The following is a 27688-nucleotide window of genomic DNA, read 5'->3' as shown; positions in this document are numbered from 1 at the left end:
TAAGAGTGATTGATAACTGGTTTTTGAGTCGACCCATTTGTTGTGATACTTGTGAAGAAGACTTTAAAAACATTTTAGCACAGCCACAGTGAAGAGAGTCAAAGAGTGACTATCGATTGTTGGCTGTTAGAAATAACGATTGCAGAAATAGAGTGGATCTGAAGCTGATCGTAGAGATCGCGATGGGAAGGCACAGATAGGAATGGGCACATTAATTTGTGAAAAAGTGCAACTTGTCATCTTGTACATTATCATGTGCGAAAAAGGGGCCAAATGGAGAAACTGCGAAAGGGAAGTGATGTGCTCAAGTCTTTTTCTTGCTTGCAATTCAGTGAAATTACTGGGTATGAACAATGCATTGTGAATCACTGAATGACTATTTTCTCACGCACAATGTTTTTGACAGTATGGCGAAGTTGTGGAGTGCAACCATTTTGTGTTTGTCGGAACGGTCAACACGCAAAGATTCGTCGTTATTTTCTATTACTATGTATTTATATATATCTCTCTCTCTGTGGTTTTATATGAGTAAAAGCAGCATAATTATACTTCGCAAACAGAACTGAAGAATTCATCGAGGAGTTCTACTTTTTTTTCGGCCTGCCGTATGTCGCGATCGATCGGAGCATGCGCAAAGCACTTGGTAACAGAAACAACAACCATGGGCGACAGTGTCGTCCTCGGAAAATTATTGATGATGTGAAAGGATTCTGTCTTGAGGGCGTTTGGTCACGCAACGGTAAGCGCTGTCTATTGTTTCCGAGTCTTTTGTCGCAGTGTGTTGTCTTGAATTATTGATCAGTTGCTTCACAGCTCGTAAAACAAGCGCATCCAGTCTCGAACCCACTCATTGCACACCGCCCGATGATGTTAGTTTAATCATGGCCGACACAAGAGATTATCACGGCTTGGTGCCGTCAGCTATATTATTCATTGATTTCCTCTCTGGAGTTGGGTTTTTTTGTTTTGTTTTTGGTTGTTGTTGTTGTTGTTGTTTTCATTTTAACTTACACACACTTATTCTTTTCAGTTTTAGATTATCTGTTAGAATATACCACAGGCACTGATTACAGATTAGTGATTTTTAGTGAGTCAGGAAATAGTATGTTTTGATTAGAAAGATCAGTAGGATTAGTTGTGTAAATTTTATATTGATATGCGTTTCCATACAACATATTGATTGAAATACTGTGATAGATGTTTATGAATGTTACGAAAGTTCTTATTTATGATGAAATAAAACAGTTTATTAAAATATATGATGACATGAAACATACAAACATAGAGTTCATACAGTATTAACTGATTATATATATATATAAAGTGTTTGTCAAGCACATTCGGTATCGCACAGTCTGTTTCAGATTCTTCATGCATTAAGGTGGAAACATAGTCGTACAGACAGTAGACACACATGCACATGTCCACACAATCATGTATGCATTTGCATGCACACACTCATAGTCATACACACACAGACACACAAATATATGCATGCACATGCAAACACGCATACACACACAAATACTGAAAATAAAAATCTGATGTATATTTTTACTTATTTATCACATTACCTTGCTTATTACTAATCAAAGTGACTGACTGACGCCTGATGCTGCAGGTGGGACAACATGAGTGACAAGGAGGAAGAGAAGGCAGTGGCAGTGAAAGAGGAGGATGGGGTGGCAGAGAAAGGGGAGGAGGAGGAGGAGGAAGCCATGGACTACACCCCAGCCATCGCCCCCCTCCCGCCCCGGGTCCTGAAGCAGGAGGAGAGCCAGGTGGAGGTGTCCTCCTCCCCGGCCTTCCAGTGCCTGGATGAGGTGAGGCCTGGCAGTCTGGCTACGGTGTCCACTGCTTCCTGTAATGATAATGATGTTGTAACTAAGGTTCCTTTGTTACACCCACAGAAACAAAACCTAGATGCATAACCCTACACAGACAGGGAACCAAACACTGCCTTTCCTTGTGAAACATGCTATGTTGTGCTGCACAATATCAAAATCCGACATGTAAACCAAATACACAAAAATGAAAACTCTCCATGCATAACTGTGGACAGACATCCAACCAAACACTCAGATACTAACATATCTTCAGAAAATCACCACAAACTACACAACACTCATCTTTATATCATACATCACAATACCTAAGTGATGCACATATTATATCACAATACTCCACCCCAAAATCCCAATACTTAAAAACTAAATCACAAAACTTTAAAGCCAATCACAAAACTTAAAACTAGTCGCTTACCCAAATATGCACTCCTCAAATCATGTCACTTAAAATCAATCACACGCCACCAACACCAACACCCTTCCACATATCACTTCAAAAACATACCCAGAAAAGAGATATAAGCACTCCTATCTTTTCCATAGGGCGTGTGTTGGGGGGGGGGGGGATGGTAGGCTGCATGTGGCAAGATATTTTGTAGGAAAGCAGGTAAGTATTGGTGTGATTTAGATTTTTGTTGTTTTTGTTGTTGCTGGTGTGCTGTATATTGTATTATTATTACTATGATCATTATTATATTTTTATGACTTGTTCCCTCGCTAAGAAGGTTTAGTGTAGTAAATGATTAATTAAGTCATAAACGGATAAAGTATAGACTGAAAAAATGAAAGACTTGGATCATTTATCTGTCAGTTACTGGACAAAAGGACTGGAATGTTAAGGCAAAAATTATGTATGAATAATTATGTAGTCAAAACATGAAATGAATAAGAGCAATGTCAGTAATGATAAAGATGATAATAGTAGAAGTAGTAGTAACACTATACTACTATACTACTCTCTCTCTCTCTTTAGGAATATATATTTATCAACTTTTTTGGCCAGGTGATTAAAACATGAATAAAGAGAAAGGTGATGTGTTTGTGTGTGCTCAGCATAGTATATGAGTGTATGTTTGTGCACATGCACATAAACATGTTAAAGCATATGCTTCATTTTTTTTTTTTTTTTTTTTTTTTTTGCTTCTGACAAATTTCCTTTTCACGTGAAGACTGTATATTAAACACTTTTTTCTTTTTCAGTTATTTCTGGAGGGAAAACTGACAGGAACCAAGGTGGCGATGCTGAAAGCGAAATACTCTGAACTTCATGAAACATTAAAAAGGTATGTGAATCAGCAGCTCAGTTCAGCTTTTTGGTATCATGGCAAGTAAATACGTATATTTGTGGGGGAGGGGGGAAATTGTATGGTGTTTGCACAAAAATAGTTGAGGTCAGCTGTCAGTGTTCTGTGATTTAGTAAGCAGTGCATAAGTAAACAGGCCCTCTTTTTTTCCTTTTGTGATGTTCCCAGTTTTAAAGCTGAATCAGCTCAGCACATGTGAACTGCATTTCTCACACACAGTATATAACCATGTTGAAAGAATTCACATAGTTGGTGAAGTTGTAAGATAGACTGTCCGCACTGCTGTTTTGATTATTGTTGTGGTTTTTTTGAAGGCATTGAAGAGGGAGGGGAGGTAGAGCAGGTGGGCATGATACTTCTGTTGCTGGTTTTTAAGTCAGTTGATAAGACTGCTGTTTCATGTGTTTCTTTACAACCTGACTCTTGAACATTCCCATTTTTGTGTCTGTGAACAGTCTATTGATTTTCAAAAATATACAAATATAAGAAATAGAAAAAAGAAAAAAAAAGAGTACACAAAACTCATACAACACAAACAAATTCAATTTACAAAAACAAAAACAAAACAACAACAACAAAAACAACTACATTTGACTGACATGTCTTGTGTCCTCTGAAATAAGCAAACTGTGATCACCATCAGCAAAACACAGTTTGATGTGTAGAAATCAGATTTTCATTGCTGTTTGATTTTTGGGTTAAATTTCTGTTTGGAGTATTACTGCTCCTGTTTCTTAAACGAATTGATATTTTGTTCATAACTTTGATTTTCTTGGTTGAGCACTTAATGTATGCTGTTAGCATTAAGGCACCCCATTCCATATCTGTATTGTGTGGATCAGTGTCTTATTTCTTTCATGTGTGTGTGTGTGTGTGTGTGTGTCTGTCTGTCTGTCTGTGTCTGTCTGTGTGTGTGTGTCTGACTGAATGTGTTATTGTAAAGCAATTTGAGAGGTTTGAAAGCACAAAGGAAATGCACTATTGTTGTTATTATCATTGTTATCGTTTTGGTCTTGTTATTATTATTATTATTATTATTGTTGTTGTTGTTATTGTTGTTGTATTCTTATAATGTACCCCGCATCATTTAGAAATGTCTTCCGCTTTGGACAGCACACGGGAAAGTGAAACACGGCTGCTCCAGGAAGCCAAGGAGTTCACGCAGGAGCTTGAGCGGCAGAGGGTGGAGCTGGAAAGGGCAGACAACTTCCCTGAGGCCTACAACACAGAGACGGCCAAACTGCGGGAACAGCTGCTGAAGTACACCAACGAACTGGCCGAGACCCAGGAGCGGGAGTACCAACTGGAGTACAAGAAGGAGAGGTCAGTGTTCACACTGCCGGATTGGTACCAGCTGGGTTCTGGGACATGCAAGTCCAAATGTGCATGTGTGTGCGTGTGTGTGTGTGTGGAAGTGTGTGTGTGTGTGTGTGAATGCGTGTGTGTGTGTGTGTGTGTGTGGAAGTGTGTGTGTGTGTGTGTGAATGCGTGTGTGTGTGTGTGCATTTGTGAGTGTGTGCGCACCATTGTTGTGAGTGTGTGCATGTGTGTGTGTGTGTGTGTGTGTGTGTGTGTGTGTGTGTGTGTGTGTCTGTTTGTGTTGGATGGTGTGTGAATGTGTGCCATGATGTGGGTGTTTTGGTCGTGTTTTTTTCGTATGTTGAAATGTGTAAGTGCCTATAGGCTCGTGTTTTTTGTTTTTTGTTTTTGTTTTTTGGCCATATTGAAGAAGCATTTAGGCTTGTGTTGGTTGTGATCTAAACTGATCTGTGAATGAAGAAAAGAAGCCAGCAAACAACCACACAAAAGAAAAGGACATTTTGAATGACAATGATGTGCATTGTGTGGTCAGTGTTTATCAGTTGAACACATGTTTTCTGTGTTTTCATGTTTCAGTCTGACTGAGGAGAGGGATATTCTGCAGCGAGAATATGAGCGTCTTCCAAAACAAGGGGTAATCTGTTTCTCTGTTTGTTTATTCATTTCTTCTTTTTGTCTCTGAACTCAGTGTGATATGAAAGGAGGCTGGAATGTTGTGTAACTTGTTAAATGGAGAATGAATTGATAAATATTCGATACAGATAGATGATAAAATACTAAAATAGATAAATGGAGTGAATGAAAGAAGAACAATTTGTAAAGATTTCAGTTTCTGTTTCTCTCCAAAGAAATGATTATCATTATGTGGTATTGGATCACAGAAATTAAAGCTGGTATACACACAAGATATTTCAGAGAACTGTTAAATTTGCTAGCAAAATGTTTTTATTCATAATTATGTTGTTGATAAGCGTGAAAAACCAGGCTCATATCAGCATAAAATATAATTCATGACAATGTTATATTCCAAAACAAGTACATTTTAAAGATTTGTCAAAAGACTACAAAGCATCTTTAGATCTTAAAGGAAGATAAAATTATAAAGAGAACAACAATAAAACGAAGCAAACAAAAAGAAGAAGAAATAAAGAAGCAAAAACAGAATTGTGTGCCTCCTAATAATGCCTAATATTCACATCCTAAAAATGAAACTGCATATGATGATGTATTGCCTTTAACGGCTTTAATGAGGATGAGCAGAGAAAGAGGCCAGTGTCCTAATTGAAGCTTCAGTCCATTCCCCCTCTTGTCTGTCCACCCACAGCAAATCGAGAAGAAGATCAAGGAGCTGCAGGCAGCCACGGAAGAGATGCGCAAGGAGATCATCAACCGTCAGATGGAAGCCAAGAACCTGCGGGAAGACCTGGAGGCGGCCAGTCGCCAGTACGCCACTGACAGGAAGGAGTATGAAGACCTGGAGGACCAGCTGGACAGACTGAAGGTGTGTGTGTGTGTGTGTGTGTGTGTGTCTGTGTCTGTGTCTGTGTGTGTGTGTGTCTGTGTGCGTGTCTGTGTGTGTGTGGGTGTGTGTGTGTGTGTGTGACAGGCATGTGGAGTTCTGGCCTCCTGGTATGGTACCTGACTAGGAAACCGGTGTGCATAGGTTCCAGTCTCCATATAAGTATTGGACTTTTCATTCCCCGCTGCCCACACCCCCTTCCACTACACAAGTCACAGTCTTGAGTGCAAGTCATTCAGATGAGATGATAAACCAAGGTCCCATGTGCAGTATGCACATGTCAGCAATTGGGCTGTTCCTCGCAGAATGCTGTGGAAATATCCGCTTTGATAGTAAAACAAATGCAGTTGCATTCAGTAAAGAAGAGAAAATAAAAGGACGTCTCTGCACTGTGATGACACACTCTCCCGAGAGGAGAGCAGCCTGAATTTCACACAAGGCAATCTGTTGAGGTGACCAAAAGTTATGTAATTTACAATGATTTGATGTATAGTGAACCAAATGCGAGCCTTTCTTGGTGACAGAATTGGAAGTATGGCAGGTAAGTGGAGTCCAGCCACCTTTCATATTCCTTCATTTCAGGGTATAGTTCTTCATACTACACCTACTGAAGAAACCAAGGCAAGGGGATGGGTGCCATTGGTGTTAGTGCCTCACACATCTTGTTCATATCAGTTGCAGACGAATGTCTTTTTTTGTGTGTGTGATGGGTACCATTTGTGGTACTGTGGAGTGATGGCCTAGAGGTAACGTGTCCACCTAGGAAGCGAGAGAATCTGAGCGCGCTGGTTTGAATCACGGCTCAGCCGCTGATATTTTCTCCCCCTCCACTAGATCTTGAGTGGTGGTCTGGACACTAGTCATTCGGATGAGACGATAAACCGAGGTCGTGCAGCTTGCACTTAGCACACGTAAAAGAACCCACAGCAACAAAAGGATTGTTCCTGGCAAAATTCTGTAGAAAAATCTGCTTCGATAGGAAAAACAAATAAAACTGCACGCAGGAAAAAATACAAAAAAAAAAAAGGGGTGGCACTGTAGTATAGCGACACGCTCTCCCTGGGGAGTGCAGCCTGAATTTCACACAGAGAAATCTGTTGTGATAAAAAGAAATACAAATACAAATACAAATGTTGTTCATATCATTTGCAGACAAATGTCTTTTTTTGTGTGTGACAGTCATCATTGCAAAATCGTCCTATTAAACTTTTGAGGAGAATTTTGAAAACAAATGTGCACATTGATGCCAACAACCTTTTTGTATTTGACGCTGGATGGAGGGCATTGTGCATGTTGCAGGCGGACCTGGCGACACAGAATTCTCAGCCAGGTCAAATTGCTAAAGAGGCGGACAAGATTGCACGGAAGAAAAAGTGAGTGATGAAAATGATGTTCTTTCAGGAGCATTTTTGTCATAATGATAATATTTATTGCTGTAACCCTTTATTTTGTTTTTTTATGTGAATAAGGAGATCGGCTGATGTCAAACAAAGATGCCTTAAAGTAAAGCAAATTTTATCAGTGTGTGTGTGTGTGGTCATTGTAAATACATAGTCTGAATGGAATGTGCCTCAGAATAAGATGACTGTTTTGTCCCAAAATCACTATAAATGGCAGTATTCCCTTGAAGTAGTGTCAGAGGCCTATACCTTTATTGCATCAGTATTCTTAAACAGTAGACAGTCCCCAGAAGCAGCATTTAATTCCTCACTTCATTACTACTGTGCAGGCAGTAACATATTGACATACAGAAATTATTGAGGTTTTCCATGATTGGTTAGCTGTGCCAGAGAATGATACAGCTTGGATCTGTAATACCATTCCTGCACATGACAGATAAAGATTTTCACTCAAACAAGAAAGATGACTGTTATCCCCTAATGTCATGGATTCACAATCAAGTTAGAAGAAACATAGACTAAAACATGGCTAGTCAGATCATGTACATGTAAAGGTTAAATAGGTTAAAGGCCTCATAGCCTGTTACGGCCAGAGAGACAGTGAATTTACATCCACAGTGTCTAAGGCTCGCTGCAGGACTACAGGCTCCAAGGGCCTCCTGCCATTTTAATCTTCGCTGACCAACGTCAGGTATCCATTAACAGCTGTGTTAATGGAAAATGGGAGTGAAGTTCCTTTCCCCAAGACAGCACACCATACTGAAACTGGGCCTCCATCCCTCATCACTGGTGAACACTGGATCACAGTTCAAATACCTGACCCGTTCTGTGTGGCGCCTCCTAACACATGCTTTCTCATTCCTTTCTTTGCACAGTGAGGTGGACAACAAACTGACGCAGCAGGACACAGAGTACAAAGAACTGGCGGACGCCGCCAAACAGGTGGAGACTCGGCGCCGCACTCTGGAGGAGGAGAAGATGGAGGCTGACGGGGAGCTGGACAAGCAGCGCTCCCTGCTGGACCAGAGGACACGGGAACTGGACATGCTGACCAAGGACTACGAGCTGGCCAAAGAGAGAGAGGCTGTGCTGCTGGGAGACAGGTGGGTCTGTGGAGACATGTGCGTCAGTGTTGTGGCCTTCAAACATAAGTATGTGGGTGGCAAAGTTTGGCAGTTGTAGACTTTCCTGGCATCCCTGAAAAGAAGGTTATCACAGAAAAGAGCTCCAGATGCAAGCAGGCTTCCTCCCTCTTTCCGTGTTTCAGAGCTCTGACCAGTATTCTCTGTTTGATGTTGCCTCCGTAGAATATGATATCATGTGAACTAATTCTACAGGAGTTGAGTGTATATCAGTTTGAATGTGAACATACAGACATGACAGTGAGCGTGACTTGGGTGGAGTGTTGGTGAGATAGAGGGAGAGAGAGGGAGGTTCACTGGTTTTTGCACTGGAGAGGAATAGGGAGGTGTGAGTGAATTGATGTAATAGATGATGGGTGTGTGTGTGCTTGCTGTATAGTGTATGTAAATTACAGACCAATTTTGAGAAACTTCTATCAGAGTTTGAAAATGTTGATTTATAATTTTTACATCATGCCCTGTTTATCCCTTTGCCTGCCAAATGTTTTAACAATGCTGCATTCTTGTGTGCCAAAGAAAAACTTGGAGTTTCCACCTGAGTGCAAAAAAAAAAAGTCTGCTACTTCCTCAAATACAAAGATATGTCCTCGAAATATCGCGTGATTGCTCATACATTGTACGTTAAGTAGGTGATAAAGTTATTATTATTCTTTTATATTGAACGTTGTTATTGTTGCTTTAAATCTGAGTCGATTAAGTGGAAATTGAAATTAATTAAAAGGAGATTAAGTGGATAAAAATCATCTGCCTCACAATTAATTCCAGGATTACCAGTCAAATTTGTTTTTGTTGAAGCCTGAGGCCCAGTATTACAGCGGTGTTTGAAATAGCAGCCACCCAGCTGTGTGTTGGCACCCAGCCAACAGATAGCACCCGCCCTCCCTCCCTCCACTGCCTTCTCTCCCTCCACCCCCCGGTGGCCAGCTTGCCTCACCACCACTGTCCTCACACCCCTTCCCTTTCAAGCTACACGTGTAGAGTGACTGGCAACTGGTTCACGTTCACTGTTACTTTACTCCAGGCATGCTATACAGACTTTGACTGATCAGTCTGGGCACCAAACTGACGTCACTGTTACTTTCACTCAGTGTCACGGAGTGGATTGTGACTGTTGTCATCATACACCCGATGTGTACCTGAAACACCACCCTCACTGCTTTACGGGTTTTCTTCCCCAGTGTCCATGTCTTTTAGTATTTGCTGAGGCACTTTTAAGGCTGTAAACCTTCGAAAAATGAGCCATGATTGATCCTTTGTTAGACAGCACAATTTTGACCAACTGTGTCTGCAAGTGACTTTGGAATTTCCCGCTGCCTACGAGTCATACAGTACTTGCCACACAAGTCCAAGGGATATAAACAACCTTCTGGAAGACAGGGAGAAACAGAGTAGGTTGTTTCCCTTTAACTTTCAAGCGTGAATTGCTGATGCAACTTGGATGCGAGAGTTACGTCCTGTAGGCATACAACAGTACAACAAAAGGGACGTAAGTCTCATGACCCAAGGCAGGCAAGAGGTCAAGTGTTGATGTTGAAGACATCCATCAATACTTTTCCTTTTGTTTTGTTTGCCTATAACCATGGTGTAATGTGACATTTCCCACATATAGAAAACATTCTGTTCAAACCAATAATCAGCACTTTTTTTTTGTGCATGATGTGTTTACAGAGCCACTCTGGACATGAACCTGAGACACATCTACCTGGAGAAGAAAAACCAGCATGACTCGCACTCGAGAAAGAGCAGAGAGAAAGAGCGGGATACTCGCAACCTGAAGAAAGCTGAACTGCAGCTCAAAGTGGCTGAAGAGGGACTGAACCACACCAGGACTGTCTTTGAAAAACTGAAGGCTCAGGTAATGTAAAACTGGCCAGTGATTGGTTTGCTGTTGCTTGTGTTTCGCATATGCTCTCTGTATCTCATGAAGCAACAGCAACAGTATAAAACATATGCTTTCCATATCTCATGAAGCAACAGCAACAGTATAAAACATATGCTTTCCATATCTCATGAAGCAACAGTATAAAACACATGCTTTCCATATCTCATGAAGCAACAGCAACAGTATAAAACATATGCTTTCCATATCTCATGAAGCAACAGTATAAAACATATGCTTTCCATATCTCATGAAGCAACAGCAACAGTATAAAACATATGCTTTCCATATCTCATGAAGCAACAGTATAAAACACATGCTTTCCATATCTCATGAAGCAACAGCAACAGTATAAAACATATGCTTTCCATATCTCATGAAGCAACAGTATAAAACATATGCTTTCCATATCTCATGAAGCAACAGCAACAGTATAAAACATATGCTTTCCATATCTCATGAAGCAACAGTATAAAACATATGCTTTCCATATCTCATGAAGCAACAGCAACAGTATAAAACATATGCTTTCCATATCTCATGAAGCAACAGTATAAAACATATGCTTTCCATATCTCATGAAGCAACAGCAGCAGTATAAAACATATGCTTTCCATATTTCATGAAGCAACAGCAACAGTATAAAACATATGCTTTCCATATCTCATGAAGCAATAGCAACAGTATAAAACATATGCTTTCCATATTTCATGAAGCAACAGCAACAGTATAAAACATAATAGAAATTGAGTAACATAGCTTTGAACATACTGAGCATATAGTGATGATGTGTTAATCTGTTTGGAAATTATTTGACACTGTCAAGTCCTGAGGAGGATTGCAGGAAATAATGCAAATTATCAGACAAATACTGTTAATAATATTATTGACACAATGCTTCAGTATTAGTATATGAATTACAACATATGAACAAGCCCTAACACAAACACCAATGATGTCATTCCCACTTTCCCATGCAACGGAGATGAACTGACTCAGCACAGTACATAGAGAACACATTGCGCCATGATCAGCTTTGTCACACAAAAAGAACCACCACACTGCGTGATTCCAGGTGAACGCCTTACCACGGGATGACGAGTCTCAGCAGAAGAAGCGCGAGGAACTCCAGAAAGAGGTGGAGCAGACGAAGAGGGCTCTGGCTCAACAGGTTGGTTGTCACACCGGGTGTGGGTGTGGGGTGTGTGTGCGTGTGCATACCTGTGTCGTAAGGTTAGTTCATTGCATCCCAGAGAGAACACTGGCAGCACATCTGAAACAATTGATTCTGTTCTGCTGTAGGCTGCAGTACAGAGAGGTCTTTGTGTGAAGAGAGTCCAGGTGGAGGGGCCAGGAGAGGTCAGTGTGTGCAAGGAGGGGGCCAGGGAAGTAGAGACAGTGTGTGGAGCCTGTCAGCCTGGGAAGGGACAGGAGGGGTCAGTGTGTGCAAGGAGAGAGCCAGGGAAGTAGAGACAGTGTGTGGAGCCTGTCAGCCTGGGAAGGGACAGGAGGGGTCAGTGTGTGCAAGGAGAGAGCCAGGGAAGTAGAGACAGTGTGGAGCCTGTCAGCCTGGGAAGGGACAGGAGGGGTCAGTGTGTGCAAGGAGGGGGCCAGGGAAGTAGAGACAGAGTGTGGAGCCTGTCAGCCTGGGAAGGGACAGGAGGGGTCAGTGTGTGCAAGGAGAGAGCCAGGGAAGTAGAGACAGTGTGTGGAGCCTGTCAGCCTGGGAAGGGACAGGAGGGGTCAGTGTGTGCAAGGAGAGAGCCAGGGAAGTAGAGACAGAGTGTGGAGCCTGTCAGCATGGGAAGGGACAGGAGGGGTCAGTGTGTGCAAGGAGGGGGCCAGGGAAGTAGAGACAGTGTGGAGCCTGTCAGCCTGGGAAGGGACAGGAGGGGTCAGTGTGTGCAAGGAGAGAGCCAGGGAAGTAGAGACAGAGTGTGGAGCCTGTCAGCATGGGAAGGGATGGTTGTTTATATTCCTTGTCTGCAATGCCAGAGTTATTTTTTTTAGGGTTGCTGCGATCCCTTCTATTGGCCAAACTCCACAGTTAATTATAAGACACGTATGTCTTTGTGTCTGGGTCTCTGTGTGTCAGAGGCCTGTACCTTTATTGCAGCTTATTGCAGCCGTATTCCTGAAAGGTACATAGCCCTCTTAAGCAACTTCTAATTTCTCACTGTCTAATCTCTCACATGAGTGCCTGTATGTGTGTGTATGTGTGCATGTGTGTTCATGCACATGCATGCACATATCATGTCTGCATGTGAGTGCACTTGCATGAGTGTGTTTGCACTTTTCTGAGACTCTGTATTTATAAAACTCCGAAGCAGAGATAGTGTCGACTCAATGTATATATCCCATACAGTTGCTGCAGCCCAGGTGAAGTGTCTTTGGAATCACTGAACATATCCCATTCAGTTGAAACAAGCTCATGTGGTGTGTTTGATGGAATCACTGAACATATCCCATTCAGTTGAAACAAGCTCATGTGGTGTGTTTGATGGAATCACTGAACATATCCCATTCAGTTGAAACAAGCTCATGTGGTGTGTTTGATGGAATCACTGAACTTATCCCATTCAGTTGAAACAAGCTCATGTGGTGTGTTTGATGGAATCACTGAACATATCCCATTCAGTTGAAACAAGCTCATGTGGTGTGTTTGATGGAATCACTGAACATATCCCATTCAGTTGAAACAAGCTCATGTGGTGTGTTTGATGGAATCACTGAACATATCCCATTCAGTTGAAACAAGCTCATGTGGTGTGTTTGATGGAATCACTGAACATATCCCATTCAGTTGAAACAAGCTCATGTGGTGTGTTTGATGGAATCACTAAACACATCCCATACAGATGAAGCAAGCTCATGTGGTGTGTTTGATGGAATCACTGAACATATCCCATTCAGTTGAAACAAGCTCATGTGGTGTGTTTTATGGAATCACTAAACATATCCCATACAGATGAAGCAAGCTCATGTGTGTTTGATAGAATCACTGAACATATCCCATTCAGTTGAAACAAGCTCATGTGGTGTGTTTTATGGAATCACTAAACATATCCCATACAGATGAAGCAAGCTCATGTGGTGTGTTTGATGGAATCACTAAACATATCCCATACAGATGAAGCAAGCTCGGATGGTGTGTCTTGTCATGTTTTTGTGGCATCATTTACACAAAACCATACACAGACACAGTTCTGTTGCTTTTAGTTATATTTCCTAATTTCCATCCTAAAATCTGAGAGAGGTGTTGCTCGCATGAAAGGTGATGCCTAGATTGCCATGTTATGGGAAAACAGTGGCTAATAAAAGAAGGGGTTCATCCCTAAAGGATCAGAATGCTTCCTGTAGACTTGGCAGGCAGTTAGTTCTGGAACTACTTAGGCACATGAAAAAATTACATTGTTAAACTAGCAAAATTAGTAGCTAGTGATGACATGTCAGAAGGACGGCAAGTTGTAGAGTGTTGCTGAAAAAGAAAGGGTTTATCCATAAAGGGTCAGAACGCTTCCTGTAGACTTGGCAGGCAGTAAGTTATGGAACTCCATAGGCACATGAAAAAAACAGAGGGCGCTAGTCAGGGGTGCAAAGGGGATGTAACCTACTTTGGGAGGTTATCGGCCGTAGCTACTTTCGTTTTCTCTGCATAGGCAGGTAGTAGTTTGCACAGGACAGGAATCGGACCCCTGCCGGAGTCTGCACTAGTGAGTCACGGTAAGTATGTCACTTAAACGTAATTTTAGGAAGAAAATGTCCTTTTGGTGGCAAGTTGTGAAGTGTTGGTGTGTGGTGTGCTGACAGAACTCCCTGACAGCAGTGGAGCATGTCAAGCTGGAGGCCAGCGCCGCAGAGGAGCAGAACCTGCTGTACGAACAAAGCGACCTGCGGATTGAGGTCGTGGAGCTCACACGACTGGCCGCCATCAAGGTCAGACCACTCACTTTTTGGGGGGGTTTGTTTTGTTTTTGACTTTGTGTGTGTGTGTGTGATTTGGATGTAAGAGAGAAAAAGTTCTGTAAAAATGATGATATAGTGAAGGTCCTGACAAAATTGTGGTGAATGAAGCAAAGCATGAATACTGTTCATATTTGACTGTTTCCCTGTAGTAATGTAGACCTAATTATGATGATGACAATGATCCTAAAACAAAGGTGACTGGAGTACAGCAACAAGCACAAGCTCACAGACACAATCAGCTGTCTAACATTTCCAGCTGAACTGGCTGTAGTGACACAAAACAACGCTTGAAATGGAAGGGGAAGATAACAGGTGAAACAAATAGGGGGCAAAATGTAACGTACTCCAATTAGAAACAGAGATCATTACTGAACAGAGAGATTAATCCAGGCAGCAATACCTTAGTCACACAAAATAATGCTTGCAGTGGAACACAGACCGATAGAAAGCGAAACAAACAGGGGGCAAAATGAAACATGCACTGCATAAAGTAACTGATACGGAACAGAAGGAGAAAGCCCAGTTATAAATGATGACAATGACAATGCAGCACATCTATGGCATTGAGTCGTGTGGTTGAGAGCTGTGTGTGTTTCACAGAAACACTTATGTCAAGTGTTTCTTACATCGGACACTAAGCAGTGCTCTGAGGATGTGTTACCTACTGTCTCCAGTTGAAGCACTGCTTTGAGGATGTGGATTGTACGCCCTGGTACCAGCTATCTTCCTGCCATCAAACATTCAGGAAGACACTAAGTGCTTTCCCGTTAGCGTGAAGTATTGCCGCACAAGTGATTTTCGAAAATCTTTGTGTTGTGTTGGTAAATTGCCATCAACATTGTAGGCCAGGGTTGATGTGGAAGGTTTTAGCATTGTTCTTCTAAACTTACACACACATGCACACATGTATACACACACACACACTCACACATTTACACACACACACACATGTATATAAACACACATGTGCATGCATGCACATACGCACACTCACATACTTACACACACACACACACACACACACACACACACACACATGCACAACAGCACACACACATAAATACACACACACACACATATGCACACACACACACATGCACAACAGCACACACACACACACACACACACACACACACACACACACACACATGCACAACAGCACACACACACATGCACAACAGCACACACATGCACAACAGCACACACACATAAATACACACACACACACACACACACACACACACACACACACACACACACACACACACACATGCACAACAGCACACACACATGCACAATATCACACACACACACAGAGTAACACACACACACACACACACACACACACACACGCACACACTGAAACAAGAGTCATATCACACAGAGAACTGTCTTTCCTATCCATCAGCTTCTGTTGTGCAGGCTGACGAGCGTGAACAGAAAGCACGTGACTTCATGCGAGCGGAGATGCGCTATCACCGTGCAGTGGAAGACCTGAAGACTAAACAGCTGCAGATTCAGGATCACCAGAAGAAATTCCAGGAGATGCAGATCAAGTGAGGCCCGCTCTTGTCTGCTGCTACTTGTGTCAGTGGGTAGGGCCGCAGGGCCAGTGAACTGATGTCCACTGTGTCCAGGGCTCAGCATTGTCAGGTGGAGCTCACTCCTCCCCATCCCCCTCTTTGAACCTTTCCTGCTGAAGTCAGGTTCCTGTCCACACCCGGCTGGAGCGAGGAGAATCGGAGTAAAGTGGCGACGGGCGCAATAGCCGAGTGGTTAAAGCGTTGGACTGTCAATCTGAGGGTCCCGGGTTCGAATCACGGTGACGGCGCCTGGTGGGTAAAGGGTGGAGATTTTTACGATCTCCCAGGTCAACATATGTGCAGACCTGCTAGTGCCTGAACCCCCTTCAAATACGTACGTTAAAGATCCTGTAATCCATGTCAGCGTTCAGTGGGTTATGGAAACAAGAACATTCCCAGCATGCACACCCCCGAAAATGGAGTATGGCTGCCTGCATGGCGGGGTAAAAACGGTCATACACGTAAAAGCCCACTCATGTGCATACAAGTGAACGTGGGAGCCGCAGAAGAAGAAGAAGAAGGAGTAAAGTGGCTTTCCCCAGGACAAATCACCATGCTGAGATGGGGTCTTGAACTGGGATCACAGAGTTTATGAATGGCAACACAGTTGGTATCTGCACTTGCTGTAGTCCAAAATCATGATTATCGTGTTGTTCAGTATCAAAACAAGTGAACAGTATGAACAAGTAGAAGAATGAAATACTCAAAATTGTCTCAGTGACACAGGTTGAGTATCCATGGGTGGGGAAGTGTGTGATGAGACAAGGCCTTTCCTGCGTCATCAGGCTGTCAGGAGAGAGAGAGAGAGAGAGAGAGAGAGAGACATACAGCTTTTATTTGAAAATATACGTTTATTTCTCGTGTTTAATCAAATAATGTTTAATGTTTCCGTGCGGGCGCGTGTGAATGTATATGTGTACTGAGTGTCTGGTTGTGTTTTGCCAATTTATCTTTGTGAGATAATTAATTATTCTTATCTTGATCATAGTCAGTGTGCAATTCAGTATGCTATACTCACAATCATAATTATTCAAAATAATTTTTTTTTATTTTTTTATTTTTTTTTTTACATTTTGAAATATTGCTTGCAATGTGTGGAATGAATGTATGAAACAGTGCATGTGATATTTTTTTTATCTGTGTCTTCGTTATAATCTTAATAACTGTTGTTGTTGTTGTTGTTTTTACAGTGATGGATTCCATGTTGTTTACTTGTCTTTGTTGTGACAATGCACCTGACCAAATTTCTCTAATTGGAGATGATAAAGTTAATCTGATCTTATCTTATCTTTATTGTAACTTTATTTTAGAAATGAACTCATAAGACAGAGTTTGGGTCCTGTAATACTTTCAGCCACTTAAAAAAACAACAAAAAGAGCAATGTTTGTATATGCATGCAAACAAGCTTATGAGGATAGACATGGTTGTATTAACCTGTTTGTGTGTGTGTGTGTGTGTGTGTGTGTGTGTGTGTGATAGACTGAAGGATTTCGCCAAGCTGTACGACGTGATCAAGAACGAGCGTAACAAGTGTGTCAACCTGATTCAGACCAGCACCCAGAAGGCGGCAGAGATGAAGGAAAAGATCAAAATCCTGCAGAATGAAATTGAAATTCTACGCACTGCTGTCATGCAGAAAGACAGGTGGGTTTCATTTTCAGTGACGCTTCTGATAGCGTTAAGAAATCGATGAGAGACAGGGAAAAGAAATCAGACCAAAAAACCTGCCAGAATAAGAGGTTTTCAGCATGTAGACTGCTTATGTCAAACACACTGAATAAACTGTACATGTGTGTGTGTGTGTGTGTGTGTGTGTGTGTGTGTGTGTGTGTACTGTGTGTGTGTGTGTGTGAGAGAGAGAGAGATTCAGAAAAGAAAAATGCATAACAATATCCTAATATCAACTTTGTTCTTTTTTTATGATATTTAAACTCTTCCTCAGTTTTATAGTTTTGAAACTGCAAAACATGACCAGATATGACAATCTCAAGCAATCTCAGTACAAGTGATTACAGAACAAAAAGCAGAATGGTCAAGATCATGAACAGCTCTTTGTTTGCTGCTGTGGTTCTTGGTTTGCTGGCAACACTGACTGTCCCAAAGCCCTGTGGGTGGAGAGAGTGGGGAGGTAGTGGGCAAGACACATTCCACTCTCCAGCCCAGGTAGTTAGGACAGCAGGTGCCTCCTGTGCTGTTTGTCATGATCTTAGGACTGACCGTCATACACATACCTTTTAACACCTGGTATGTTCAGGTTAACATTTTGCCTTTTATTTCTGTGTTTTTTACGTAACTCTCAAGGCCGGACCAAGCACATTGGGTTATGCTGCTAGTCAAGCATCTGCTCAGCAGATGTGGTGTAGCTTGTATGGATTTGCCCCGAACGCAGTGACACCTCCTTGAGTAACTGAAGTGAACTGAACAAGTTACTCATACCATACATTGACACACTTGACACGGACACGAACGACAGTGATCAACACGGCAGACTTGGTTCACCTGGTTTGCAGACTGCTGCAGAAGCAGCGCCTGAAGCACATGAACAGCATCGTGATCCGCGACGGGCTGCGCAACGAGATGGCCAAGCAGCAGCGACTGGAGGAGGAGATGCGGGAGAAGCGGGAGCAGCAGAAGATGGACATGGCCAAGCTGAACCTCATGATCAACCAGGGCGAGGAGCAGATGGTCAAGCTGCGCAAGCGCTACGAGAAGAACGTGCAGCACCGCAACGACAGGTGGGTGGGTGGGACGGGCCGCCGCCGCTGCACAGCTGGGCGGATGTTTTGCATTCTGGAAACACATGTACATGCACAGGCATTGACACACGCATGCGCTCGTACACACACACACACACACACACACACATTACTCAAAGTGGAAAGATGTTAAATTTCACACACACACACACACACACACACACTCACATTCACACGCATATGCACACACACATGCATATGCACTTGCACACACACACTAATATCTCTCAGTGGAAAAGATAAGAAATTGAACACACACATACACATGCACACACACTCACACAGAACGCACACATGCATGCACACATGCATACACAGAACACACATGCTTGCTCACACGCATTCTGAAATACACACATACACACACACATAATCATTATCAATGCTATTGTTGTTGTTTGTGCTAGTGGTCCTTTTAAAAAAAAAAATTGATGTGTTTGCTGAAACAGCTTTTAAAGCAGAATGGCAAAGCAAGCTCAAATAATATTTCAGTCAATAGATCTTTTCCCCCCACCTTTCCTTCACTATTTGTGTGTGTGTGTCTGTGTGTGCATGCGTGCGCACATGTTTTATATATTTTATTCCTCTTCCTTATTCAGTTTAGAGCTGCTGGGTAACTGCTATATAAATGATGATGATGATGATGATGATTATGTTTTTTTCATGCATGAGCATTGAAACTCAGTAAGCCGCTTGAGATCTGATATGCTTAGTTAAGGTATGATGGGCACCATTTTAATAGCTGTTTACAACTGACTATAATTTATGAATACTTTAGTAGATGATGTTAATGCTTGTAAAGCACTTTTCTTAACTGACATGTCTGTAAACATTCAGCGTTTTACTTGCAGGGGCATTAAGCTGATTGAACGCAATGAGGAGGTGTGCGTCTTTTATGAAAAAGTGAACATCCAAGGTAATTTTGGGGGAAGCCTGTTTTCATGTTTTGTATGGTAACTTGGCAGATGTAGTGCTTATTATTTATAGGACTGCTGTATTTAGATGCTTTACCACATCATGTTTTCTGGGAATATAAAAAGAATTTATCACTATGTATTACAATAACGGTTGCTGACAATTGTTTTTGTCTTTTAACAAATTGAGGAGTAATTTTTTATTTTAAAATGACTCTTTCAAAGATATGTTCAGATATAAGTACACACACACACACACATTCACACACACACACTCACACACACACACACACACACACACACACACACACACACACACACACAAGCACACGTACATGCAGACACAAACACATGTGCAAATACTAACATATGTGCGAGCTGTCACATGAAAAATAAAAACTGAAACCAAGCTAAATAGACTTCTTTTTTTTTTTAAATCAAGAAGTCAAAGAAACAAACAGACCATCCCCGTCCCCCCCGCACCCCCACACCCCACCCTAAAAAAAAAGCAACATAATGAAGGATTATTGTAGACGGAGCAGACGGGCACAATAGCCGAGTGGTTAAAGCGTTGAACTTTCAATCTGAGGGTCCCGGGTTTGAATCACGGTGATGGCGCCTGGTGGGTAAAGGGTGGAGATTTTTCCGATCTCCCAGGTCAACATATGTGCAGACCTGCTAGTGCCTGAACCCCCTTCGTGTGTAAATGCATGCAGAAGATCAAATACGCACGTTAAAGATCCTGTAATCCATGTCAGCGTTCAGTGGGTTATGGAAACAAGAACATACCCAGCATGCACACCCCCGAAAGCGGAGTATGACTGCCTACATGGCGGGGTAAAAACGGTCATACACGTAAAAACCCACTTGTGTACATACGAGTGAACGTGGGAGTTGCAGCCCACGAACGCAGAAGAAGAAGAAGTAGACAGAGTTCAGAAAGTTATAAAACTAACATGACCATTGATAATCAGAAACAAATGGAGGAAACTTGATTACATATGGAACACAGAAAGTGACAAGGCCAACCCAGGGCCTCTGTTGCATAATGCATGAATAAGCATCCCTGATGTTTTGATGATGGAAATGCATGCTGATCAAGTGTGTCCCTGGGGCGTTGTAACCATGTCTGGAATGAACACAGTAAAAGAGTGAAAATTGTCTGTTGGAGCTTCAGTATGATGCCAGGATCATCAGCTGCAAAACAGAGTTGTATTCCTTTACCCGCTTCTTTCGCCAGAAACCTGGACGATTATGACGAAAAAGGCATTAGAATGTGAAGCATTAGAGTGAAATGTGAGTTCAGTCATGGATCCCCCACTGCCCCTTAAAAAACAAAACACAAAAACAACAGCGCTAGAACGGACGCCCCCAGAACCCAACAGAATTTCTAATAACTTACCATGCGGAAGCCCAGCATCCAGTCAGCAGATGACTGAACTCCATGCCCCCACCCCTCCCTACTCTCCATCTCTTCCTGTCGACAGACCAGATGATTCGCAATGGAGAGGTGGAGCTGAAGGCGCGCGAGGAGGAGATCCGCTTCTTGCAGATGCAGCTGCAGGAGGAGAAGCGCTCGCGAGAGCTGCTGCAGCGCTCCATGCCCAGCAAGCGCCACCTGGAGTCGGAGCTGGTGACGCTGCAGATCCAGCTGCAGCAGTGCCAGGACCGCATGCTGGAGCTGGAGAAGGAGCTGGAGAACCCCTACGACGAGAAGCGCGTCCGCTTCCTGGGGGGCGTCGACCCCAGCCCCGCCGAGATACAGACCAAAGTGGAGGATGTGAGTTTGTATGTGGGGGTGGGTGGTGAGGGGTGGGGGGGTGATAGTATGTGTGTGTTTGTGTGAGTAGGGTGGATGTGTGTGTGTGTGTGTGTGTGTGTGTGTGTGTGTGTGTGTGTGTGTGTGTGCACATCTGCTTCCTTCAGTGCATAGATCTCAGCCCTGCCAAAATCCAGACCAAAGAGGAAGATGTCAGTCTCTGTGTTGTGTGTGTGTGCAGGGGTGTGGGGTGGGGGTGAGTTTGGGTGGGGCATGGGTGTTTGTGTGTGTGTGTGGGGGGGGGGGGGGGGGGGGGTGGGGGGGGGGGTTGGGGGGGGGAGTGAGTTTGTGTGTGTGTGTGTGTGAGCACAATGGTTTGGTTGGTGTACTTATGGATTAGGTGTTGATAACAGAGTATGTGCACATTGTCACATTGCATATTTTGCATACATGTTTTGTGTTGTTGGGCTGTTCATTATATTTGTTTCTACTTTTACCTTTTTTTATTATCAGTTGCTGAGTTCGATTGATATCAGCTGTTACAATATTGCCTGTTTGTGTGTGTGATTGTTGGAAGCTTTGTATCGTTTGTGGATTCAAAATCTGGCTGTTGAAATGTTTGCTAATGGTTGGAAGTGTACTGTCGCAGCTTGCTGGCTCTAAAACATTCTGTCTTTGTGCTCCATGTTGGAGAACCAGTCAGGTCATCATCTCATCCAAAAGACTAGCACCCAGAGCACCACTCAGGGTCTGACTGAAGAGGGAACGAAAAAAGCAGTTCCTCTTGCAGGAATCGAACTCGGGACTGTCTTAACTGTTTGGGCTGCTTTATTCATTCGGCCATTGCTCAGTCATTGTTCACAAAGGCATGCTAGGAAGTGGTTGTAAGATTTTGATTTTAAGTATATATATATATATATATATTTTTTTACTTTTTCTGTTTTAGCTGGAAACCCGGCTGGCTGAAAAGGAGGAGCAGCTCCTGGAGAAGGATTTGATCTTTGAACAAGTGCAGCGTCTGGTGGAACGCATCCGGAACAAGGCCCAAGTGGGGAAGGACGACACCCTCACCTTGGCCAAGAAGGTAACGGGACAGAGAGCATACTGTCTACACTGAGACCTGATCAGTGTGTTGAAGTCATGCCAACATCAGGCATACTGTCTACACTGAGGCCTGATCAGTGTGTTGAGGTCATGCCAACACCAGGCATACTGTCTACACTGAGGCCTGATCAGTGTGTTGAGGTCATGCCAACATCAGGCATACTGTCTACACTAAGGCCTGATCAGTGTGTTGAGGTCATGCCAACATCAGGCATACTGTCTACACTGAGGCCTGATCAGTGTGTTGAGGTCATGCCAACATCAGGCATACTGTCTACACTGAGGCCTGATCAGTGTGTTGAGGTCATGCCAACATCAGGCATACTGTCTACACTGAGGCCTGATCAGTGTGTTGAGGTCATGCCAACATCAGGCATACTGTCTACACTGAGGCCTGATCAGTGTGTTGAGGTCATGCCAACATCAGGCATACTGTCTACACTGAGACCTGATCAGTGTGTTGAGGTCATGCCAACATCAGGCATACTGTCTACACTGAGACCTGATCAGTGTGTTGAGGTCATGCCAACATCAGGCATACTGTCTACACTGAGACCTGATCAGTGTGTTGAGGTCATGCCAACATCAGGCATTTGTCTCATTTTATTTGTTCTATTTATTCACTTATTTTCTTTTGGTGTTGTTGTTTTTGTTTTTTTACAGCAGATTTGGTGTAGCATGTGCCTATGTATGAGTCTGTATACTTCGACACCTTCAAAGTGTGAAAGGGGAAAACAGGTGGCTTCTAATCTGATGTTAAACATAGATGTGATAGATCTATTTTACATTCACGATTGATAGATTCTGATGCAAAATGATTTTTAGAAGTAAAGATGATAATTTCTTTTATTTCTTTCATTAAAAAGTTACACTGCTTGTATCTTGATCATATTAAATGGATTAAAAAAAAAATCTGGATAGGAATTTATCATTTTCATTTTTTGTTTCTTTTTTCATTCAGTTCTGCCATTTCAAGTATCTAGTTCTAGTCTCCTATTTTTCCATTCAGCCATTGTTGTGTTTACATATTTATGAATGGATTGACTGACTAGTTTTCAGTGTTGCAGTTTTGTGTCTTTCATGTCTCTCTCTGTGCCATCGTTCTGTTGAGACGTTGTAGAGCTTCATCACTAAGTGGCTTACACCCTTCAGTCATATTATTCAGTTCTGGAGTCTTGGGAGCATTTTCCTAACAAGGATGTCTTTGTAGAAAATGTACAGTGTTGAGATGTGGCATCCTGTCCATCTTTACAGGGATGTCTTGTAGAAAATGTACAGTGTTGAGATGTGGCGTCCTGTCCATCTTTACAGGGATGTCTTGTAGAAAGAGGTACAGTGTTGAGATGTGGCGTCCTGTCCATCTTTACAGGGATGTCTTGTAGAAAGAGGTACAGTGTTGAGATGTGGCGTCCTGTCCATCTTTACAGGGACGTCTTGTAGAAAGATACACAGTGTTGAGATGTGGCGTCCTGTCCATCTTTACAGGGATGTCTTGTAGAAAGAGGTACAGTGTTGAGATGTGGCGTCCTGTCCATCTTTACAGGGATGTCTTGTAGAAAGATACACAGTGTTGAGATGTGGCGTCCTGTCCATCTTTACAGGGATGTCTTATAGAAAGATACACAGTGTTGAGATGGGGCGTCCTGTCCATCTTTACAGGGATGTCTTTGTAGAAAATGTACAGTGTTGAGATGTGGCGTCCTGTCCATCTTTACAGGGATGTCTTGTAGAAAGAGGTACAGTGTTGAGATGTGGCGTCCTGTCCATCTTTACAGGGATGTCTTGTAGAAAGATACACAGTGTTGAGATGTGGCGTCCTGTCCATCTTTACAGGGATGTCTTGTAGAAAGATATGCAGTATTGAGATGTAGAAAATGTACAGTGTTGAGATGTGGTGTCCTGTCCATCTTTACAGGGATGTCTTTGTAGAAAATGTACAGTGTTGAGATGTGGCATCCTGCCCATGTCTGACTCCCAGTATCCTCATCTGCATCCTCCTTTGGGCAGGTGAATGAAACGCAGGGGAAGATCAAAGACGCGACACGTAAAATGATGGCGCTGGTGTCGGAGGTGTCCATGACTCAGGCTCAAGCCATGCAGCTGCAGCAACAGGTGAGGCACTCACAGGGCACCCGGAAAGACAGCAGAGAGGGAACACACTGACAGATACAGAGACAGGGAGAGAAAGACTGGGGGATGGAGGGGGAGAGAGAGAGGGGGATGGAGGGGGAGAGAGAGAGGGGGATGGAGGGGGAGAGAGAGAGGGTGAGAGAGAGAGGGGGATGGAGGGGGAGAGAGAGAGGGGGAGAGAGAGAGGGGGATGGAGAGGGAGAGAGAGAGGGTGAGAGAGAGAGGGGGATGGAGAGGGAGAGAGAGAGGGTGAGAGAGAGAGGGGGATGGAGAGGGAGAGAGAGAGGGTGAGAGAGAGAGGGGGATGGAGGGGGAGAGAGAGAGGGGGGGATGGAGGGGGAGAGAGAGAGGGGATGGAGGGGGAGAGAGAGGGGGGGATGGAGGGGGGATGGAGGGTGAGATAGAGGGGGGATGGAGGGGGAGAGAGAGAGGGTGAGATAGAGGGGGGATGGAGGGGGGGGAGAGAGGGGGATGGAGGGGGAGAGAGAGGGGGGGATGGAGGGGGAGAGAGAGAGGGGGATGGAGGGGGGGGAGAGAGGGGGATGGAGGGGGGGATGGAGGGGGAGAGAGAGGGGGGGATGGAGGGGGAGAGAGAGGGGATGGAGGGGGAGAGAGAGAGAGGGGGGAGAGAGAGGGGGATGGAGGGGGGGAGAGAGAGAGGGGGAGAGAGAGGGGGATGGAGGGGGAGAGAGAGAGAGGGTGAGAGAGAGAGAGAGAGATGAAGACAGATTTTTTTTTTTCACAGACAGATACCCTGGCTAAAATCTACAGAGAAGTTGTTTTTTTTTTTTCATTATACCTGTCTACAGGTGAAAGAGCAGGCATGGAGATCTGTCAGACATGCTGGTTAAATTCTACAGGGAAGATTTTTTTAAGTTTTAATTTTTTGGTACAGGTTAGTGAGAGGGTGAGGAGATCTGCCAGGCATGCTGGCTAAATTGTACAGAAAAGCTGGGTTTTTTTTTGTGCAGGTGAGAGAGAGAGGGAGATTTGCCAGACAGGCTGGTTGAATTCTGCAGAGAAGCTCTGTTTGTTTTTTTTTGTGCAGGTGAGAGAGAGAGAGGGAGATATGCCAGGCATGCTGGCTAAATTCTACAGAGAAGCTCTGGGGTTTTTTTGTGTGCAGGTGAGAGAGGGAGAGGGTGACCTGGAGCAGTGCTACCTGCGCATGGAGAAGGGAGAGCCGCCGTCCCTGACGATGGAGAAGGAGTGGGAGCGAATGTTGCGCGACGAGCGGCGCCGCCTGGAGGACAAGGAGGAGAAGAGACTGGTGGGTGGTGGTGGGGGAGGGGAGTTGGAAGGGTGGGGGTGGGGGGAGGGGTGTGCGTGTTTGTGGGCCAGGTGCATGGGTGACACAGGAGGTGCGGAACAGAAATAGAACAGAACAGGTCTTTTGTTCCCCAGTGTGCTGGGGTCACACACACAGTGTTGGTGGAGGGGGATAGTACTTTAATGTACAGTACAGACACGAATCAGAGATCTTACACAAACATGCATGTAGTAGGATTTTTGACACATGTACATAAACATGTAAGTGCAAGTACATGCCCACGCTCGCACACACACACACACACACACACACACACACACACACACCACACATTGTTTGTAGGTACTTTGCTCCATTGCAATACGGCTCACACTATATGTGAGACACTTATCTGTAATAGCATTTAGATGAAAGGTTCCATAGCCTATTCAGGCCATGGGAATAGTGAAATCATGACCACAGTGTCTAGGGATCAGCATAGGAAGGCGGGGCCCAATCCTGTCCTTCCGCTGTTTTAACCTTCCCCAGCTGACAGTCAGGTGCCCATTCACAACCTGAGTAGAGTGAGGACAGTCCGAGTAAAGTGCCTTTCCCAAGGACCTGACACCAAGCCAGAACAGGGTCTGGAACTCTGATTACTGGTGAGCACTGGATCTGAAGTCCAACACTTTTCCCAGTCTGCCATGGTGGCTCCTGATACACGCTATATCTTGTTACCAGCATGAGTGGAGTGATGGCCTAGAGGTAACGCGTCTGCCTAGGAAGCGAGAGAATCTGAGTGCGCTGGTTCGAATCACGGCTCAGCCGCCGAATTTTTCTCCCCCTCCACTAGACCTTGAGTGGTGGTCTGGGCGCTAGTCATTCGGATGAGACTGTAAACCGAGGTCCCATGTGCAGCATGCACTTAGCGCACGTAAAAGAACCCACGGCAACAAAAGGGTTGTTCCTGGCAAAATTCTGAAGGAAAATCCACCTCGATAGGAAAAACAAATAAAACTGCACGCGGGAAAAAATACAAAAAAAGGGTGGCGCTGTGGTATAGCGATGCGCTCTCCCTGGGGAGAGCATCCCGAATTTCACACAGAGAAATCTGTTGTGACAAAAAGAAATGCAAAAAAATCATGTTTTCAGGAGGAGGAAGAAGAGGAGCAGTACAAACTGGCTGGAGGTGTTTACACTTCGGCAGACCCGCGGCCCAACGCTTACATCCCTGACGATGACAGTGAACTGCCCATCCCACGGCCCTACGGGTCACATGCTCCTTTCAAGCCCACAGAGGCCGGGTCCACCATGAGACACATCCGCAAACCTGTGCCTAAACCCATTGAAATCTAATGTCAAGTGGACGTCTTTAACAACCGCTTTTAGATATAAAGTTTTGTATGTATTTCTTACCTCAGTTTCTTTTCTTTTTGTTGTTGTTGTTGAAAAAAAAAAAAAAAATTGCACAGTCTTATATGTTTACAACAGAAAACAGCAACAACCTCCTTTGCATCACTGTTTTTCATGCAGCAAACTTCTCACCACTTTTGCCTTTTTTCATTTTTGTGCTCACTGCTGTCATATTTGTTGACAAAAGTAAAGAGGAGTTTGCTCTATAGCCACTGTTTCATGGGGTATGGAAAAAGGTGGGGTAGGGGGTGAGGTGGGGGGGGGGATTGTGAGATTTGCACTGACAGCAAACTGGTGATTTTCTCCTTGGAGATGATAAAGTTGACATGACTTGAAACACTAGCCATCTAGTTCTATCCGCTCTCTCAGTAAATCTCATGTCTTACATGTCTTGCAGTGTTG

General features: G+C 43.7%; 1 protein-coding gene across 1 annotated transcript; it reads left to right on the top strand.

Moving 5' to 3' along the window:
* The first annotated feature begins 638 nt into the window (after positions 1-638).
* On the top strand, positions 639-27347 carry LOC143299432 (coiled-coil domain-containing protein 146-like). Its single transcript, XM_076612628.1, has 20 exons — positions 639-739; positions 1622-1823; positions 3048-3130; positions 4265-4474; positions 5048-5105; positions 5796-5972; positions 7290-7363; positions 8266-8493; positions 10201-10387; positions 11487-11582; positions 14222-14347; positions 15800-15933; positions 17441-17605; positions 18472-18696; positions 19569-19633; positions 21119-21411; positions 22337-22474; positions 24502-24606; positions 25751-25894; positions 27026-27347. The coding sequence occupies exons 2-20, from the start codon at positions 1632-1634 to the stop codon at positions 27227-27229; spliced, it is 2904 nt and encodes a 967-aa protein (XP_076468743.1). The 5' UTR covers positions 639-739; positions 1622-1631; the 3' UTR covers positions 27230-27347.
* The last annotated feature ends 341 nt before the right edge of the window (positions 27348-27688 follow it).

Source organism: Babylonia areolata, chromosome 25 (assembly GCF_041734735.1).
Source record: "Babylonia areolata isolate BAREFJ2019XMU chromosome 25, ASM4173473v1, whole genome shotgun sequence".
In the NCBI taxonomy this organism is placed as follows: Eukaryota; Metazoa; Mollusca; class Gastropoda; order Neogastropoda; family Buccinidae; genus Babylonia; species Babylonia areolata.
The sequence above is the reverse complement of the archived record's forward strand: the minus strand, read 5'-3'. Positions and strand labels throughout refer to the sequence as shown.

Coding starts and splice junctions, on each gene's coding strand:
- LOC143299432 (XM_076612628.1), top strand. CDS start 1,632: ATGAGTGACAAGGAGGAAGAGAAGGCAGTGGCAGTGAAAGAGGAGGAT. Junction 7,364..8,265: donor AAGATTGCACGGAAGAAAAA/GTGAGTGATGAA, acceptor TTCTTTGCACAG/TGAGGTGGACAACAAACTGA. Junction 10,388..11,486: donor TTGAAAAACTGAAGGCTCAG/GTAATGTAAAAC, acceptor GCGTGATTCCAG/GTGAACGCCTTACCACGGGA.